This window comes from Phalacrocorax aristotelis, chromosome Z, assembly GCF_949628215.1.
Source record: "Phalacrocorax aristotelis chromosome Z, bGulAri2.1, whole genome shotgun sequence".
Taxonomy (NCBI): domain Eukaryota; kingdom Metazoa; phylum Chordata; class Aves; order Suliformes; family Phalacrocoracidae; genus Phalacrocorax; species Phalacrocorax aristotelis.
The window spans coordinates 56759523-56779731 of NC_134311.1; the positions used below are offsets into that span (position 1 = coordinate 56759523).

The window sequence follows — 20209 nt, forward strand, 5'->3', positions numbered from 1 at the left end:
CTCACTGAGGAGGTCTCCGGACCGCCCCTTGGCTGAGGGGGCAGCACCGGGGGAGCAACCGGGCGGGGGGCGGCAGCGGGAGGGCGCTGGGCTGCCTCGGGAGCTGGCAGGGCACCCCGCAGGGTGAGGGGCCGGCCCGGCTGGGTGTGTTGCCTGCAGCGCTGCCCGCCTCTTCCGTGGGCTATAAAAGCGCGGGCCGAGGCCGGGGGCTTATCTTGTGCTTGGTGCTGAGCTGACGGGCAGGCGCGGGCAACCGGCGTCCCTGGGCGAGGAAGATGCTGCCGATCGGGAAGACCGCGAAACAGGGCAAAAGGGTAATTCCCCCCACCTCCCTGCCCCGCTCCCTGCCGGCCCGGCCCGAACCCGCTCTCCGCTACCCAGCGTGGGGACGGCGGCGGGCGCTGGGAGCGGTGCCCCCGCCGCCCTCCCCTGGGCCGCCCGCTGGGCTGCGGGCGCTGCCCCGGCGAGGCCGGCTGGCCGCGGAGCTGTAGCCCCGTACCGGTGCCGCGGGGAGCAGCGGCAGCCCCGCTGCGGCACAGGGCAGGGCTCGGCGCCCGCCCCCTCGGGGTCCTGCCCGCAGGTTCCCGAGGGAGCTGCTGCCAACGCGGCGTAGCCCGCGAACCGCACTTCCTAATCTCCCGGTAAGGGACTCGGCGTCTCTGCAGGTAAGGTCATCTTGTTACAAGCTAAAGTAAAGCCATGATAGTAACCATACCGATTCAGCATTTGGCCATTAAAGGCGTCTGGATGCAGTTACGAGGTAAATTAGGTAGAACTTAACGCAGGAACTGCTGATAGAATTTTGACTTCTCTGATGACATAGGTTGGAGCCACCAAAGTCCAAAACCATTTTGCTTTGAATTATTTGATATGCAAACTAAGCAGCACTTGCAACACACTGAAGTTGTAAATATTTTAAGCATAAACAGTCGTTGGATGGGATTTCTGTCTCCAGCATCCTGCCAGCTCTATTTACAAGCCCCAAATTGCTCTTCCCTTGATTCATATGACTGAATACCAACAGTGTTTGTAATATGAGCACAGCCTCCAATATGTGTGCCCTTCCCACCCTCATTTAGCTGAGGAAATAAGCCAGTATAAAAAGTTACCCAAGCATCAGCCGTTCTGGCCATTAACACAAACATATGAGCAATGTCTAAATCAAACTTTCTGACCTATACCAGTACTGCTACCCTGCACAGCTGCTTGGGCAGGTCAGTGGAATCATGTGTTTTGGCTTCCGTTCAGAAAGACAGTATAATCATTAAGAGGACACTTCTTACTCAGAAGTGGGTTTACTAGAGTTTATGTGTAGCATATAAGTCTAGAGTAAGAGAACAGAAGGATATGCGAAGAAGTCTCTGAGCCCTAAGCCTTTCAGGTAGATCAGTTATAAAGGAAGAAGGTGGGGAGGTATGTGTTCTGCTTTTCATTTTTCAGCACATACTCATGCCACCTAACTTCAGACACCTAGCAGAAAGCAATTGCCTTAAGTTCCCTCTGCAGGCAGTGGACAGAGATAAGCTTCTCTCGAGGGCTCACTTAAGATCTGAATAGTTGTTTTGAGGTGCTTTTTTCTCTCCACTGATGGAAAGGTAGGATATAGGTAAAGCAAGCAGGCTTTTCACTTATATGGTTCCATTACATTCCTAAAGGTGATTGAGGGAATGTATTCAGACATTTGCACTCTTTCCATGGATAGAGGTATGGACTATGTGGTACAATTTCATTCATGGTAGCAAAAGTAAAGCAGTGAAAAGATGGCTCAAAAAAGCCTTTTTACAAATACTCTTTCTTGTTATTTAATACCAGATCTGTGTACTGCAGGATCACGTGAAAGTACAATTTTGATCTGGATTGGGCATGACCTTACAGCTGTAGGTCTCTGGGGCAGAACAAAACAATATTGATGATAAACTTATGCAGGCTATATGCTAGCTATATGCTGGTTGAACCAATGGTATTTTACCAAGTATAGGTAAAGTAGAAATGGTGCAAAGAGATTATATCAGACCTGTAATAAAGTTTGCAAAAAAAGTTATTTCCATTTTAAGCCAATCTGAACTGACAAAGTAAGTTTGTATTAAGTACTTTGTGCTTTATAATTATGTCACTTGCTATTAGATGCCCTAGTGCCAGGTTTAATATATCACAGTATATAATGTATTAAGATGCCATGGTCTATTCAGTCATGGCTTATGTTGCTTCTGTGTGTCAAAAGTGAAGATTATTTTAAAAGGCAGTTTAAAAAAAAAAATCTAGAACTGTGAAGGAAAACTGCTGTTAAATCCTAGAAGTGACTTGTTGAAAGAAAAAAACTTATAGTGCATTTAAATATAATACCTATATATGATGTCAACATGTATCTATTACTTAACGTTCAGTTAACAAGTTAAGCAATGACTAAGGCTGCTTGTATGTTAGATTTCTTTCCTCCAGACTCCTGTTCTGCATATTAAGCTGCTGAAGCAGGCTCCATCTATAAAAGATTCCTTGTCAGGCAGAGGAAGCAGGGACTCAACCGGTGATCCCTTGGGTGCCTTGCTCTGGCCCCATTTGAGGCATTGTGTTACAACTGCAAATTAGTTAATAGTAAACACAATCTTTACAAAGCCTCCTGACCTTTACACTTAGAACAGAATTGCTGTAATAGACAAGCATGACTGGTAGACTCATTGAAAATTACTGAGTTTTGGAGACTGAGTATTACAGACCGAGTTTGGCCCTGGTCCTGCTGAAACGAAGATGAAAGCTTGCACACTTTATTAATCAGGTCAATATTTTGGCAAGTCTAGAACGTGCAATGGAATGTGATGCAGAGATTTGCAAGCCAACACTTGGCCAAGCTCATGTACAGCAGTGCTGTACACAGAAACCCTGTCACCTTCCTGCCATGTCAGTGCCTAAGCCAAAAACGCCCACCCTCTCAGCCAGGCTTTGTAGCCTCCAAGTAGCCTTGGACAGCAATGACTGGTACTGAAACAGGCATAGTTGGCACAGTGCTCCTTCTTGTTGGAAAGGCATACTCCCATCCTGCCTAAAGGGCAATGCTGAGACATCACAAGTGACTTTCCTGGATGTAGGGTGTGAGGTAACTGAAGTAATGAAGGAAAAATTATCAATGAAGGTAATCTACTAAAGGTTGGAGACTAATTGTTTAAAAAACGCTTCCTCTCAGCATAAAACCCACACTCAGCTCTGTCCACAAGGCTGTCCTTTTTCCTACTCCCTCAAATTTAATCATCTACTGAAATGCTAGTGTGCCATTGAGAAAGATAACTATGGAGGGAAATTTAAGTCTTACCTTTGACTAATTCTTTTCCTGTACCCGCTACCTTTGTTAATGTGATGGGTCTGCATTCATCATCTTTTTAAAGTAAATTGAACTATGGTTGTAATCCAATTGCAGAAATTAGTACTATTTAGTATAATAAGTACTTTTTGGGAAACTTGAACAAGCCAATGAAACAATTAAAGGAATACAAAAAATAATATATATTAGGTGCAACTAATGTATGCTTTTCTCATATTTTTCTACTTCCATTGCATTAGCATGGCGTTCAAGGCAGGAGCAAGGTTAATCACAGGGTGCTGTAAGGTTTGTAAATTGACATCTTAAAACATTTCAGGACTGTGCCAAACAAGCAGGATTTTCTTTCATTTTGTAAGTCTAGGTAAGCAAACCCAGGCTAGTAAAACGCCTGTCAGAAAAATGGAGGCCAACATTTTGAGACATGTCTTAATTTGGTAAGGAAATGTTACATGCTCACTTTTCTATGATGCCTATTGTGCCATCTTGTGTCACAAGCTACTTGTGCTAAGGCTCTGTCAAGATGGCATTCATAGTTAAAGAGTAAATGAGCTAATAGAAAGGTCAGTGATACTACTGTTTCATTTTAAGAAGTTTCTCCTATATTTTACAGGAGAATTTAAGATGGTGTTTTACTTTCATAGGAATGGAATTGGACCAGTGACTTCTAGTTCTGGGGACTATATCTCTGGACTACAAAAAAACTCACTGATGAAAAGTCTTACATAATATATATGCACATATTAAAGCTTTATGTTGCAAAGCAGACCATCTACTATTCTTTAAAGGGAATTTCAAGATGGAAATCAATTACTTTTTACTGTTATGGCAAAGATATTTCTGGTAGCCCACAAATATTTATGCCTGTTTTGTAAATACAAGAAATGGCAACAGAGACAAAGGAAGCCCACAAAACTGAAGAACTGTAATGTTAACCTTTTCTCCTGGTTTCTTCAGGGTATTCTAGAGCGCTTAAATGCTGGGGAAATTGTGATTGGAGATGGAGGATTTGTCTTTGCTCTTGAAAAGCGGGGATATGTAAAAGCTGGACCTTGGACTCCTGAAGCAACAGTAGAGCACCCAGAAGCAGGTCAGTTTTACTGGGAAATACTAATCCTGTAGTGAATGTAAGCATGGTTGGATAAATAAGTATATAGGAACTTGTAGTAGGATTTTAAATAGAAGTGTTCCTTGACACTGTAGAATTAGACTGTTAAAACAGTCTAAGAATCTATAGACCAAATGTTCATCTTACCCCTTTTTCTTGCACTTAACACTGGCCAAAAGCAGATGGCTGAGTAAGAATACAAGTAGTGCAAACATAGTGATACCTCTCCAGAATGCTCTCCCAGTCTTCAATAATTTGTAGCCCAGGGACATTTTCGCCTAGATATGGTATCTTTGCATTTAGTAGCATTCAGTGATTTCTCTCTCATGGATTTGTCCAGTCTGCCCTTGAGCTGATATAAAGCTTGTCATTTAAAACATCTTGTAAAAAAGAATTCTGCAGTTAACTATCTGTTTTGTTGTGTTCTACCCATTCTAGGCCTTTTATATTGTTATAAATTACTATAGTTTTTTATTAATTCTTTCAGGAAAATAGCAACTTTTAATAAACAATGGAATGGAAGAGGAGTATTGTATGTATCTGGCTCCACTGTGAAATGGGGAATGATAACCCTCGTAAGAACCTGAGATTTGTAATAAACATTTAAGGGAGTAACTCTCTTAAAGTGGATGGAGACAAAACGAGCGATCATTCTATGCCTTTCCACATAATGATTATAATGTTTAACATAAATAGTGCAAAAGCAGATGCTATTATCTATTTATGTATGCTATATTATAAGAAAGCATTTGCCCTAGTAATATGATATGGAGTTAATCCTACAAGCCAATTCAGAATATCCTGGGGAAAAGATTTTTAAGTGTTTGCCCTTCCAAATTAGCCTTCTTCGTCTATACAGGGCAAAGAAGGAAGAAGAGAGGAAGAAGGAGAGCTATCTTAGCCCTCTCTAGTACATTGCTTTGTACACCTTACCTATGTATCCTAATCCTTCTCAGCCTTCAAGTGTCACCTTACATGTAGCATGCCTAACTTAGGGTCATGGACAGCCTTAGATAATGCAGAGCTCCAGCAAATGTTTGAAGGGTGATGACCTAATTTGCTGAATGTCATGTTTCCAGAAGACATCCCATCACCTCTCTCTATTTCTCTCCATCTCTACGTTTTTCTGCCCCTACACATTCCATCTTAAATCATAGCACTTACCCTATGCTCTTTATTTCCCCTTTGCTTACTTATTTTGCACCTCAAAAGCCCTTGACCCTCTCCACATGTCCTTTTGGGAAGTGCACATCTCAGTCCATGGGAAATGCAAGTCTTTTTCTTACACAGAGGCAGCTGCAGGTGGCTTAAATTAGCTAAATTGGCACACAGATTTGCTTGACTACCTTGATCAGTAATCATAGGTTAGAATCCAGCATTCTAAGAATTGCTACTGATTTGCTAGAACATATTGTTTATTTCTGTAACATAGTTACATAATTTTTATAAGCCCTTGATAAGCTATTTATAAATACACCCTTCACTGGAAATTAGTTCATTTCTTTTAGTGCAGTGTGCTGCCTCCCCTCCATTCCTGCTTTTTGCTCCTGCGTGCTCAAGGGTCATGTTACTTTGAAAGCAGGTGTAAAGGACAGAAGGAGCAACTGGCTGAGCCAGCTGGTGTAAAAACCATACAACTTCCAGACCATCTTGTCTTTGTAAGGAAGGAGGGAGGTTCTGAGAACGCAGTGAGGAATTGCTGGTGGGGGGAGGGGGTGTGTGTGAGTTCAAGGCCACTATCTCCATTACGAGAGAGGAGAAGTTTTGCCAGGCTGACAAGTTTAGAAATGGGATCTAAATAATTCTTCTAAGCCAGGTCAGGTGTTGCTCTGTAGTGAGCAATATGCATAGGTACTTCCTGCCCCCATCTGCTGTTAGCTTAAGTCTGTCTTTTGTGAAATGTCCAACTCATGGTGGATTGAAATGAAAACTCAGTGTTATACATCTGACTCCTAAAATGTATCAAATTGTTAACAATTGTTTACCCTTATATGTGGCTGTTACCCCATTTCTTAAATAGTGGAGGAAAACACAGCTTCAGTAGCATGTTGGAAGTAGCACAAGAAGTATATTACAGAGTGGTTTGGGTTTTTGATAGTGCAGACTGCTCTGGGCTTGATGATAGTAACAGTATAGTCTGCTGGTAGAAATTATTTGCCTGGGGTTGAATGAGATTCAGGCTGATACCTATAACACTATTCTTTCCCTCAAAATTTAGACCCATTCTAGAGCCTCCTGTGACAGTTTGGGATATGAAGTTCCTTATTCATATGTGTGAGATTATTTCATTTGCCTACCTATGTGACCATCTTTATTCACACAAATACCAGGCACTCTTCTAGGAACACAAGAACTATATTTAGAGAGTGCTAATCATGGGGGTAAACAAATCTGGTTTATTATGGAAATGTGGAATTTGTGGAAAATATTTGTAGATTCTTTTTTCCTTTTCCCATTTCTAGACTATTTTTTATCAATCAATTCTCATGGGGTAGAATAGGAAAACAAACTACAGAACACTGGAAACGTACAAAGACAGCCCTTTCAGTTGGGATTGAGTAGCCTATTTTAATGCTTTGGGAAAAAGAATACTCCCTGCAGTAGGAATGTTTTGACTTTGAATAAAGGTTGTAAGACAGAAATTTGATCCTAGTAGTTAAGGCAGATTCCAGGGTCTTTTTGAACTGTAACTCTGCTATATTCCATGTGCCTGGGTCTTTGACTGCTGGGAAAAGAAGCATTGTGTTAAATCACACTGTGGTTATCCGAGACTGTAACTAGAAATTAAGTACTGTACTAGTAGAGAAAAACAAGGGACACTACACTGTTTCTTCACTGAAAGCAGACATGCTTGCGTTTATGCGGATTGACTTTTGCGACTCAAACTGCTGTCTGAGCTTCTCTGGCGTAGAAGGCTGTGTTTGTTGCAACTGAAGGGAGTAATTTTGTTCTTGTGACACATCCACACATTTTCCTAATGACAAGATTGTCTGTGGATAATGAGATCTGATAAACTAGGACTTCAGGAAAACTCTTCCGAGCATCTGCCTCAAACTGCAGTGTTCTTGTGTCGTGTACAGTATCTAGGGAATAAACTATTCCTGTATTTGCTATAAACTGTTGAGCATTTTATCTCTGTTTTACATTATCAGTAATGTTTGAGAAATTATTATAATTACTGTTCTGAGGGTACACATATAAAATCAATTGACGACAACTGTTCTGTTCCTGCTGTGGCAATTGCAGTGAATTGCTTACAGCGACGAAGGCAGAACTACTGTTCTGAGTAGACAGACTACATAGAGCCTGCTCCCAAAGTCCTAATGCAGGAAATTTGTCCATTAAAAGTAATGCCAACCTTACTACAAAAGAATTGTTGGCTCTGTAGTGAAATCATCATGTGCTGACTTATGAGAAGAATGAAGTCTGTGTTGCAAGTCACTCTTCTGGAGCAACAAATAATCTCTTAATTAAGGGTGTATGTAGCAAAATAGAGCTTTGGTTTTTGCTGACTAGACTCAGCTGGAGTTTTTTACGGGGAGAAAACTAGAAAATATAAACTAGAGAAGGTAATGGAACAATGTATTCTTCCATATAAATATAATCTTTTCCCTTAATTTGTTGCCACGGTACTTTTTCCTGTTTTCTTCTTCATAGTCTAGAAGATAAGAAAATATGGCTGTTTCATTTGATGATCTTTTTGTCTGGTATTCCTTGTTATGCCTTCATGTTCATTTGTCAGATGTCTGCTTTACCTTCCTAAACCAAAGTGCAGTTCTATAAAGTGAAATTCAGAGGTCTGAAGGACTGCAGAAAGTAGAAGACAGGCAAGGTGGCATGCAAAACTGAATCTACTTAGAAATCTTCAGTCATTCTTAGCAGAGAATAACTAAGGAGAAGCTTTTCTACCTAATGTTCTGAGAGTGAGAAGAAAGGATTTCTATGCAGACTGTAGGTACTGCTTCTAATCTCTCATAATGGCTCTTCCAGTAAACACAGTACCACTTATTTTACAGTAACATTACTTCAGTAAACAGTTAATTTTGGGGTAACAACAGTGACAACTGTACCAAACATATATTCTTTGTCTCTTTGAATTCCTTGCAGTTCGTCAGCTTCACCGGGAATTCCTCAGAGCTGGATCCAATGTTCTGCAGACATTCACTTTTTATGCCAGCGAGGACAAACTAGAGAACAGGGGCAATTATGTAGCTGAGAAAATAAGTGTGAGTAAAACTCTGTTTTGATGGAGATATGAAATAAATGGATTCATTTCAAAAGGTTTAGTAGAGAGATTATCAAGTATATTCACAGTTTGTCATAACAGTTTTGGCTATATTTGAGAACCTAAGAATGAGATGATGCAATTTCAGAGTTTGGAATAGCAAGAAAGACAAGATTAAAAGACAAAAAAAAAAAAAGGCAAAATGGGACCAAGATTAATTGAGGGAAGAGGATACCCACATTGTATTTTTCCCATGTGAGGAGACTAGTTCACTGGAGTTTTGATACAAAGAATATTGGGACTACTAAATGCACAGAGAGTGAAATCAGTTGAAAAAAAGATACTCTTTAACATCCAGAGAAACAGATTGACTGCAAAAATGGTGAGGAATCCTAGAGAATAATGAGTGGCTAATGAGAACGGAATGTTTTTTAGAACCATGTCTTCAATGAAGTAACAACTGAAAAAATCAAGGTATACACTGTAGTGAATATTCCCCTTCTCATGTGTAAGGGCAATCTGTTACAGCAACAGGAGTATCATGTTGGTGTTTTCTTGCCCCCTGCACAAAAAAGTGATAGGATGTTGGGTGTGTTCACTAGATGCAGGCCCCAGCTCTGCTGGGACTTCTGGCACAAACATTTCTAGATAGTTCCTCTGAGACTAGAAGGTTTGCCATTGAGTGTTTTCTCTGATCCTTTCACCTTTGGTCCTATTGTCTATTTCAACCTCTGCAAAACAGAGAAGATTCTCCAGTGGGCAGGGAGGAGGGAATATCTTTGTATCTGTGAATATAACCTAAGTCAGAAATTAGAGCAGTCTGGACACTAGGGAAACACTTGAGTCTTAAGAGGTCATACCAAAAGGTCGTGTGACCAAATTCATCTGAAATGCTGTACCTTTACAGTCAATAGATGCAACATTGGAATGTCTGAAGTGATAGCCCCAGAAACACAGTGCCTCTGGAACAAGCCATGCTGCAACTGTTGCTGCCATGCAAAATTATAAGAAGGGCTGGGAGAGCACCTGGTATTGGGAAAGCACTGCAGCAAAGCTTTTAAGATTGATTTGCTGCCTGTTCTAGAAGCAGGTTCCTCCAGGCTTTAACTGGTTTATGGCTCCACCTCCTGGAGTTCCCAAACATGGACCTGAGCACAAATGCAAATGCAAGACGATCTGTCAGCAACAGCCTTAAAAATCTGCTGGATCTTTTGAGGCAGCCATGGAAAACTTCAGGTGGGAGGAACCTGTGTAGATTCTAAGTAGTCCATGGGCTGCAGAGAAACCTCCTCTGATTGGTATGTGTTATCTCTCCCCAATAATGATTCTTTTCCCATAATCATTCTTTCCCAGCTTAACCTCTTTTTCACAAGCTGTTCTTGTCATCCTGATTTAGGTATAGAGGGAATGTGTCTTTCAGACTAGGTAATAAATTAGTCATATATAGTGATAAGTTTCCCTTTACTATTCTAAAATTGGCAACTTTAACATGAGACTATTAATGATATTTTTTAATGCCTTAAATAACTAAATAAATTGTATCTTAAATTTGAAAATTATCAAAATACTAAAATACATTTTTTTAAAAAAGGAAAAATCAATTGAAATTACTACATATTCTGTTTTCCACCCACAAAACATCAGAAGAAAAGCATACACTTAAGTGTAACTAACTCATTTTCTAAGAGGCAAAGAAAATTCTACTTCACACCAAATATTTGCTTTTAGAGACTATTTGTGTAAGATGTATTAAAAGTAATATGCTTTTATAATTTATAATATGATAACATAGAGGTGTCCAGAAATCTGTTTCTTAACATTATTTTTTGAAAGATCCTGGTCTTCCTTATCGTTATTATTTAAAAATCCATTTAATTTCAAAGGGATATGAAGAAGCCATTATAGATTTTGACTCTTTTTGTCCTTTTTGTACTCTGAAATTACATGCATATCTCTGAGCAGGTAAAACTGATATAATCGATATTCATACAGTGCCAGAAAGTGAATGAAGCTGCTTGTGACATTGCAAGAGAAGTGGCTAATGAAGGTGATGCTTTAGTGGCTGGAGGAGTCAGTCAAACACCATCATACTTAAGCTGCAAGGACAAAGCAGAGGTTAAAGCAGCCTTTCGAAAGCAACTAGATGTCTTTATGAAGAAGAACGTGGACTTCCTAATTGCTGAGGTAAATGCGTAAAGAAGGTACATGCCTTCACCTGCTACAGTGTTAACTTTAAGATGTCAAGTCTGCTTTAGGGAGTACAAGTACATATTGTTTCCTCCTTCAAAATTTTCTGTTATGTTTTTATTCCAGTAGTATCAGGTATTTTTCTAAATGCACAGCAGCATCTGCAAGCATTCTAGACTAGGACCTTGCAACCTAAATTTCTACCTCATTCAAGCCAAGTTCTGTACTGGTACAAGGAGGATAGATTAATGTGATCTTAACTAGTTCCTATTTCCTCCCATACACCATAAGCAGCCCCACGCACCCACTGGCTGCTTTTCTAGATTAAAATAGTTCTTTGGAGATAAATCCCTGATTAACCTCCCATATAGGAATTCTTACTCTGAAACAAGAGTATAATTATTTTTCACTTAGTTTTACTTACTGACTTTTAAAAATCCTTTTTTAGCTTTGTGGTCAGTGAACTCCATTGAATTCTGTCAGTTTAAATCGGAAAAGAATCAAGTCATTGTATCGCTGGTGAATTTGGGGTCTGGACTAATATGTTTATGCTTCATCTCCAAGAAAGAAAAGTAGTCCAATTGTATTTTCTTTCAGTATTTTGAACATGTTGAAGAGGCTGTCTGGGCAGTTGAAGTTCTAAAAGAATCTGGGAAGCCGGTTGCAGCTACGATGTGCATTGGTCCGGAAGGAGACATGCATGGCGTGCCCCCTGGACACTGTGCTGTCCAGCTGGTAAAGGCTGGTAAGAATCCATTCTAATATGCCCTTTAGAAGTATGGGACAAAGTAAAGTCCTTAATTATTGAGATAAATGGATGTGTATCTCATGTAGGTAGCTTCCTCATTATATCTGATAAAAGTTTTGACCCTATAGAAAAGTTTTTGTGTACTTCACTAGAGTACTCTTTTAAAAAACATATGAAAATGCAGCTATGAAATCCTTGTTAACCAGGACAGTATTGGGAGCAATAGCCACAGGCAGCTGATACTGTATAGAGCAAAATCCTAAACCTACTCAAATTTTGTTAAAGCCACCCCCAAATTCTGGGCTTACAATTATGAAGCATATGCAGAATCCAAAGCCACCTTTGATTCTCTGCTCATGTTTTTAGACATGTATGGAGCACAGTTCAAACCCAGGATGAGAGAATAAGAGGATGAAAAAAATAATCTTTTTGCCTATCAAAGGCTGTGTTTTCTGCAGGACAAGGAGAAGGGCAGAAGAAATTAATCAAGGGCATGGAGAATGATGATACAGGGGCTTATTATATCTTTTCTGAACTACTCTTTTCCTTTGGAGTTAGAGTTGAAATCCAAAGGCAGAACCTGTGTTAGGAACCTGCTACCTATTTGCACATGTGGCTGTACATAATCAGTCTTCATTGATTAAGCACTGATAAGAAAAGCAACTCTCTGAGGGTGGGAGATGTGATTCATCATCAGCAAGGCAAAGAGGAGTGCAACTGCCATGTGGATGGAATGATCAACCTCAGGAGAGTTGAGGCTGGCTCTAACCCAACTGCCTTGTTTTCATAATGCTGGTGCAAAGATAGACTGCTGTGCTTCCGGAGTGGTGTGGCTAAGGACTTTCACCTCCCACTTCCTGGGGAGATGTGACCTGAAGTTATTTTCCTCCTCCTAGGTGCTTCTATTGTTGGAGTCAACTGCCATTTTGATCCAGATACTTGCCTGGAAACTGTGAAACTGATGAAAGAGGGCTTGCAGGCTGCTAAACTGAAAGCACACCTGATGTCCCAACCACTTGCTTTCCATACACCTGACTGTGGAAAGCAGGGTTTTATTGATCTTCCAGAATTTCCCTTTGGTAAGACAAGGGTCTCTTCCTCCTCCTTTTTTTTTTCTTTTTTTTTTTTTCCCTTTTCCCCCCATTGTCTCTTCCTTTTTTTCCCCCAGCCTTTAGTAAAGCTGAAGCTGCAATGTGTCCTCCTTTACAACTCCTCTACAATAGGATCAGTCCCAGTCATCCTGTCCGGTATTTTCCACAGAGGGATTGCAATGTAATATTGGATTAAAAATCATCCACATAGTGAGAGTATTTCAGTAGTATCACAGCGTGTGACTGAAAATGAAATAATGAAAACCGCTGAACTGCCACAACCTAAACTCAGTTAAACATAGTTCTTCCTTGTGCTGTAGAACCTTGTTCAGGACAGCTGTAAACGTTCAAAGAAATTAACAAGAACAAATATGCTAAAAATCCCCAGACTTAAATGCTTGGGAGCATTTGAACTTGCATTGGAGCTCCCCAGCATTCTGGATTGCAACATCTATCCCACAAGCCCTGTTGTTTACCTGCATGTACAATGTATATGCAGAACTGGATATAGGTGCATGATTACTGCGTTCATAATGGTTCAGTCTTGCAAGTGTAACTGTAATATAAGTGAGGTTAGAGAGAAACCAGAAGAGGGAATATGTTCTTTGATGTTGCTGACAAATGGATTAGCAGTTTGGAGAAGGTATTAATCACATGTATGCTCAGGAGAAATTCTACAAAGACTGTAAGATTCAGCCACTTTGTGTATTAAGGCTTGTGTACTTAGGGCTTATTTCCACCTGGGATGTAGAAGACCACACCCATTTAAGATAAGAGGTCAAAATCAGCATAAACGTTCTAAAATTTATTAGAAAAATGCTTTCATTTTCAGGTACCATACACTCTTCTTTTCACGATCAGACTGTGAAACAGGGCATTAAAACACCTGAAACTTAAATTTTAGTGAAAAATTTGAGGGCTAGATGTGATTTCCAGGAAGTTGGGTTTTTTTAATTCCTCCCTTTATATAAACAAGTGGAAGAGAATAAAGCATGAGCTTGAGGCATTCATGAAATGATTATAACATGTCTGAGTTCTGACAATATTGTAGTATGTTTAAAAGTGTTAGGAACTCATTTTTCCTATTCATTCCTTCATGTAACTCCTCTGATAGCAAGCAAAAAAGAACAGATGCAGTAACTAATCAAGTGAATTGAAGGTTTCACTCTTTGGTTTGTTACAGTTCTTGGCTTGCATGTTATAAGCAATCCGTATGAGATCTCAGTTTTCAAAAATTCCATTAGTCTATTGGAGAAGGGTGGTTCTATGACTGTTTTCAAGAGCCAAAAGGAGCACTAGATCACTTGACAGCAGATAAGCAGTGTGATAAATCATTGTTAAACTGACCCAGTTAACTCTGGTTTTTGTGGAAGGCAATATGCACAAAGAGGTATTTAGTTATCGGAAGTGTACTTAACCTCTGTGCAGGCCAGCAAGATCTCAGTTTCTAGAAAAGCGCTGGCTGTATTGTATTGGCAAACTCAGCATCTAAATGCCAGCAGTCTTTATTTATCTGTAGAAATTTTCCCAGTTTTCTGTGTTTTCCCTTCTGTATTACTGCAATTGCTCTGAAATGTCACCAGCTAAGCAAGGACAATGTTTTAGGAAGAAATGTCCCGATCAGTCAAAGCATACCCAATTATCTCAAGGGTAGGTATATTGAGGTGCTGAATCCAGGAGCAGGTTATAATCTTTTCATCAAAACTTGATGAAAATTGCAATCTCTTTTTACTATAAATATTAACTTAAACTTTTAAGATATAGATATTTAATTCTGAATAAAGCCAAGGGAAGAAATGCATTGACAGGCATGGAAAATAGAATATTAGTCAGTTTTGGGAAGCAGAAGATGCCACAAAATGTGATCTATGTGGCAACTTCTTTTCATAAAATACTGCTTGTTTTCAATCACTATATTTCACCACATGTAGTTTGTTCTTATGGCAGGACCTATTCCTATTTCTTCAGAGATGTAGGTTGTTGCTGCCCTTACACTTCTGAAGCACAAGGACTAATTTATAGAATCACAGAATGGTTTGGAAGGGACCTTAAAGATCTCGCTACACTCAGAGTAAATAATTCCTTCCTAATATCTGATGTAAATCTACCCTCTTTCAGTTTAAAATTGTTACCCCATATCCTGTCATTACAGTCCCTGATAAAGAGTCCCTCCTCATTTTCCCTGTAGGCCCCCTTGAAGTATTAAAAGGCTGCTGTAAGGTCTTCCTGGAGCTTTCTTTTCTCCAGGCTGAACAACCCCAGCGCTCTCAGCCTGTCCTCATAGCAGAGGTGCTCCTTCCCTCTGATCATCTTTGTGGCCCTCCTCTGGACCTGCTCCAACAGGTCCATGGCTTTCTTGTACTGGGGCCCCAGAGCTGAACACAGTACTCAGGTGAGGTCTCACAAGAGCTGTGTAGAGGGGAAGAATCACTTCCCTTGACCTGCTGGGCACACCTCTTTTGATGCAGCACAGGATGCAGTTGGCTTTCTGGGCTGCAAGTGCACGTTGTCAGCTCATAATCAGTTTTTCATCCACCAGTACCCCAATGTCCTTCTCTGCAGGACTGTTCTCAACCCACCCATCACCGCTCTTGTATGCATGTTTGGGATTGCCCTGACCCAGGTGCAGGACCCTGCACTTGGCCTTGTTGAACTTCATGGGGTTTGCATAGGCCCACCTCTCCAGCCTGTCAAGGTCCCTCTGGATAGCATCCTTTCCCTCTAGAGTGTCAACCACACCACTCAGCTTGGTGTCATCTGCAAAGTTGCTGAGGGTGCACTTGATCCCACTGTCCATGTCCTTGACAAAGAGGTCAAATGATACTAGTCCCAGTATGGACCCCTGAGGGACACCGCTCATCACTGGTCTTCACCTGGACGTTGAGCTGTTGACCACAGCTCTTGAGTGCCACCATCCAGCCAATTCCTTATCCACTGAGGGGTCCATCTGTCAAATCCATGTCTCTGCATTTTAGAGGCAAGGATGTTGTGCAGGACAATACCAAATGCTTTGCACAACTCCAGGAAGATGACACCAGTTGCTCTTCCCTTATCCACTAGTGCTGTAAGCCTGTTAAAGAAGGCCAGAAAACTTGTCAGGCACAATTTGCCCTTAGTGAAGCCATGTTTGTTGTCACCAATCACCTCTCTGTTTTCCATGTGCCTTAGCATAGTTTGTAGGAGGATCCCCTCTATGATCTTGCTGGGCGCAGAGTTGAGACTGACCAGCCAGTAGTTCCCCAGGTCTTCCTTTTTTCCCTTTTTAATAATGGGTGTTAAATTTCCCCTTTTCCAGTCACTGGGAACTTCATCAGTTTGCAACAACTTTTCAAATATGATGGATAGTGGCTTAGCAACTTCATCTGCCCATTCCCTCAGAAGCCTTCTATGCATCTCATCAGGTCCCATGGATTGTGACTTGGTGGTGATGGAGAAGACAGGGAAAAACTCTATACTGTTCCCCTGGAGTTTAGTTGCTTATGCACATATAAACTGAGTGCAAGATGCTGCATTCTTACTGTTGATCATTCTGTATCAATTTTGCATTAGCTTTTTAATGATACATGAAAGCCAAGCAAAAATAAGTTTGTGCTTCTGATACTTTCACTTGTGCAGGACTGTACACAAGCTTACTTTTATTTAAACAGCATTCTGAGAGAGTTTCATCTGGTTTTCCTTCTGGTATCAGACCATCTAGTTTTGCTTTGTCCAGTCTTCCCCTCTGAGACCAATAATATTCTGTTTAAGAACACTTCATTTTTTATCTTCTGCTTTTTATTTTCTGAACCTGTCTCTTAACTACCCTTTGGACTTAGAGTAGCTCTGCTTTGCATCACTTTCTTGCATGTTAGGCATTTCTGGGAAAGGATGTAGGGAGAGGAATCCTACCTCTCTGCTGGGTTGCTGGAGCTTTACTACCTCACCACAGCTTCTTTGCCCAGTGGAGTGTTCAGTGCAGAAACATCATGCTGCATTCACATGATAACCATGCTGGTTCACCTCCTGCAGATGTGAATAAAGTAGTGTTGGATTTTTATTCCTTTATTCCTGTATTTTTATTCCTTAAAAGTTTCTTCTTCAGTCCGTGGTCTCTTCTTTCCAGTTCTGTTACTCTTGTGCCTCCTTCCCTTTGAGGTGTGCTTTTCCTTCTTCTTTTCACTTTCTATTCCTTTCCTTCTACAAGTCCTTCCTCTCAGCTCTGTTACTGCCTCACTCTGCTCACCACAACCTGCAACAGGGTGAAGGGTTCAAAATAAAGATTGCATCCTAACTTACCTACACACAGAAATTTCCACAAGGAATGTAGTGGTTGAATGCAGCAAGCTGTTTATGGCTGGGGTTATAACTAAGGGATGGACTAAGAAATGACTACAGATCCCAGCTGCAGAGAAACAACTGCCTGCTGCTAGCTGATCGTGGAAAAAGGTTTAGTAAGCATTCCTCAGGAATACTGAGCAGTCTTATTCCTGTTGCAGGTAGGTTGATACCTTCTCCTTTCACAGATTAGAGTACTGCAATGAGGTTTCCCAGATATTGATCGTTATTTAGGAACTCTCTGGAAATGCAGGCATAACATTGGAAGTATGCCAGTACTCCAGCTAGGAACCCTGGCAGAGCAGCAAGCATGTGACCTAGGGCCTGATCAGTCTCAGAAGATATTCGGTGTTGTTTTACAAGGCCAAAAAAGCTTACAAGAAGCATAGCTCACCAGAGCATAGCCAAATCTAAGAGATAGACTTCTCAAAGTCCACATCATTAATTCTAGCTCAGTTCAAACATATCTACACCTACAACCAGTTTTGCAGACAATGTGCAAATATGGCAACAGTGTGATTTCTTACCAAAAAATGTGCTGAAATGGAGCATGGTGAAAACTTAAAATACAAATATCTTTGCAGGTCTGGAGCCAAGAATTGTAACCAGATGGGATATTCAAAAATATGCAAGAAAGGCCTATGACTTAGGAATTCGTTACATTGGAGGTTGCTGTGGATTTGAGCCATATCACATCCGAGCAATAGCTGAGGAGCTGGCTCCTGAAAGAGGATTTTTGCCAGAAGCTTCTGAGAAACATGGTAGCTGGGGCGATTGCCTGAGCATGCATACCAAACCCTGGGTCAGAGCAAGGTATGTATATCTGAACTGGGAAGCACACCAGCATACTACTTGCAAAAGCTTATATTTGTCCATGCAGCAGACTGGCTTAACTGATATGGAGGTCTAAATATCCCTGAATATCCTTTTATGTGTTAATAATTTTGAAGAATTAAATCTGATCTGGGAGCAGGGCAACGGGTGAAGGGGCAGTAGGAGAACTCCAGAAATTCTCATCCCTCTTTAAAATGAAGATTTGTTCTGAATTAACGTGAAGTATTTAATGAAAGTTAAGATCAAAAACTAACAGACTGCTGTAAAACGGCTCCTAATGGTGTGTGGCTTAGTGTTACTTTCAAGAACAAAAAGATACTTTTTAAGCATGTAGCATCTCATCAGGTGCTTTCATTCACACTTCTGTATCTAAATACAAAGTCAGTCTGTGCAAATTAGATGACCCTTTGCAATGGTCATTTAAGCCACATTTCCTTTAGTATTGTTGAGGTGCTGGAAAAAACACTAAATTTCCTTTTCTGTCTTTAGGGCAAGAAAAGAATACTGGGAAAATCTGAAGCCTGCTTCAGGCAGGCCATATTGTCCTTCAATGTCAAAGCCAGATGGTTGGGGAGTGACCAAAGGAGCCAGGGAGCTGATGCAACAGAAAGAAGCAACAAGTGAACAACAGCTGAAGGAGCTCTTCCAGAAACAGAAGTTCTAATCCACTGCAGTTCTGTCAATGTTAGAATGATTTATCAACAGTCCGCCTCGTGCTTCCTGAGAAAACCTGTGAAGATGAGTACCCTGATGATTTATCAGTTAACTTGAAATGGAAAAGACAAAATGCAGGAAGAATGTGATTATAAATGAAATATGTCAAATTTTGATAATAAAATTTTTCTCTGGGCAAATAGTTTAGAGAATATGCAGTCAGAAGGAGGTTTGGATGCTCACAATAAGTGAGTTTCTGTTAGCTAGGTGCCATTAATTGGGTAGATACATGGAAAGTAATAATTGGCTCAAGTCGCCTGTGAAAAGAAAAAAAGCTACCTATAAATACCTTATCAGTGGACTTCCACTCCTGAGTCTGTTTTCAGTTTGGGATTACATAGGAACTTCCTCAGACCTCAAGATTCATTGAGGGTTCCTTCAGGGACACACAACCTGCCAACGCTTCAGATACACAGTTAATCTGTAGTCGCTTTCTTGACTTCAAGAGAACACAAGGAAACTGACAAATACATCTTATAACCGGAATCAAATGATAAGGAGAATGAGATCTAGTAGGAATTTCTTATATGCAGGAGAAAAGATCAGGGAACTTTTAGGAAAGAAAAATGACAGGTAAATAACCCACTGTTTTGTCTCAAGGTACCATGTACACAAGATTTACTCCTCTGGGCACTAAAAGGCTTAAGAGATTATTCAGAAATTTTTTTAAAAAATCAAATAAAGTAATATGATGCAATAGTATTGTATTATTTTCACATCTTAAATCATAAGAGCTCAAACAGACTTGCATACCTCCAATAAACAACTAATTTTCAAATGATCCAGCTGGTTTCTGGATCTTTGGAAGCACTTGGCTATCTCAAAACAGCATTTAAAAACTGAAGCTTCCTAAAATATAACTCTTGTTTATAAGAGTAGTAGAACACACTGTGGATTTGTTTTAAGCTAATTGATTCAGTCTAGAATTGTAGCTAAGAAGATGTGAAAAACCCTGTTATGAAATAGATCAACACACCTAAGTTACAAAAACCCATGGACATTTGTACATTAAATTTGTTGAGAAGGGTTTTCTTAGGAAGGGTATCACGGCACTTGGAACCCATAAAAGACACATTTCCATAGTTTATTTTTGTGAAATACCACACAACTTAGATTTCTTTCTAGAATCTCATTTCCACCCATTCTACACGAAAACCACTACCTTTATGAAAACATAATTTTCAAAGTTAGTGTTGAAAGCTTTTGTTGGGCTACTTTTTACGTTTAAGCTTATTTCATTATTCTATCCATGTTGATACTCTGCAGTTCAGGAAACATTTAAATATGCAACACTTTAATGGGAAACTTCAGGTATCCTTTTCAGACTGTTACTGCCAGACAGGTTTTAGAAACAGCTATCTGCCTTCACCAAGCTTACACAGACTGAAATAGTCACTAGCTGGAAATTTTGCCTGAAGCCAAAAGTAGACAAATCAAGAAAGTGGATATTTTAAAATGTAGATTATTTGGAAAGCATCCATGTAAGTATATATGCACTACATTAAACTCCTTTCCTTCCTAAGCCCTTCTGGACGTTCTCCCTGCAGAAAGTGGAATAATGCAAAATCTGTAGAACAAAAAGGCCAGATCTTGGATCACCACCAGAATGCATGCAACATTAAAGACATGTGCATGATAAAGTAGCTTAAAATACAAGCTTCTATTGATAAAGTGTTTT

General features: G+C 40.2%; 1 protein-coding gene across 1 annotated transcript; it reads left to right on the forward strand.

Annotated features, from left to right (window-relative positions):
* Positions 1 to 93: 93 nt before the first annotated feature.
* LOC142050576 (betaine--homocysteine S-methyltransferase 1) lies at positions 94 to 19228 on the forward strand. Its single transcript, XM_075079352.1, has 8 exons — positions 94 to 314; positions 4268 to 4400; positions 8526 to 8644; positions 10636 to 10827; positions 11428 to 11575; positions 12475 to 12657; positions 17568 to 17796; positions 18307 to 19228. The coding sequence occupies exons 1-8, from the start codon at positions 276 to 278 to the stop codon at positions 18479 to 18481; spliced, it is 1218 nt and encodes a 405-aa protein (XP_074935453.1). The 5' UTR covers positions 94 to 275; the 3' UTR covers positions 18482 to 19228.
* Positions 19229 to 20209: the final 981 nt, after the last annotated feature.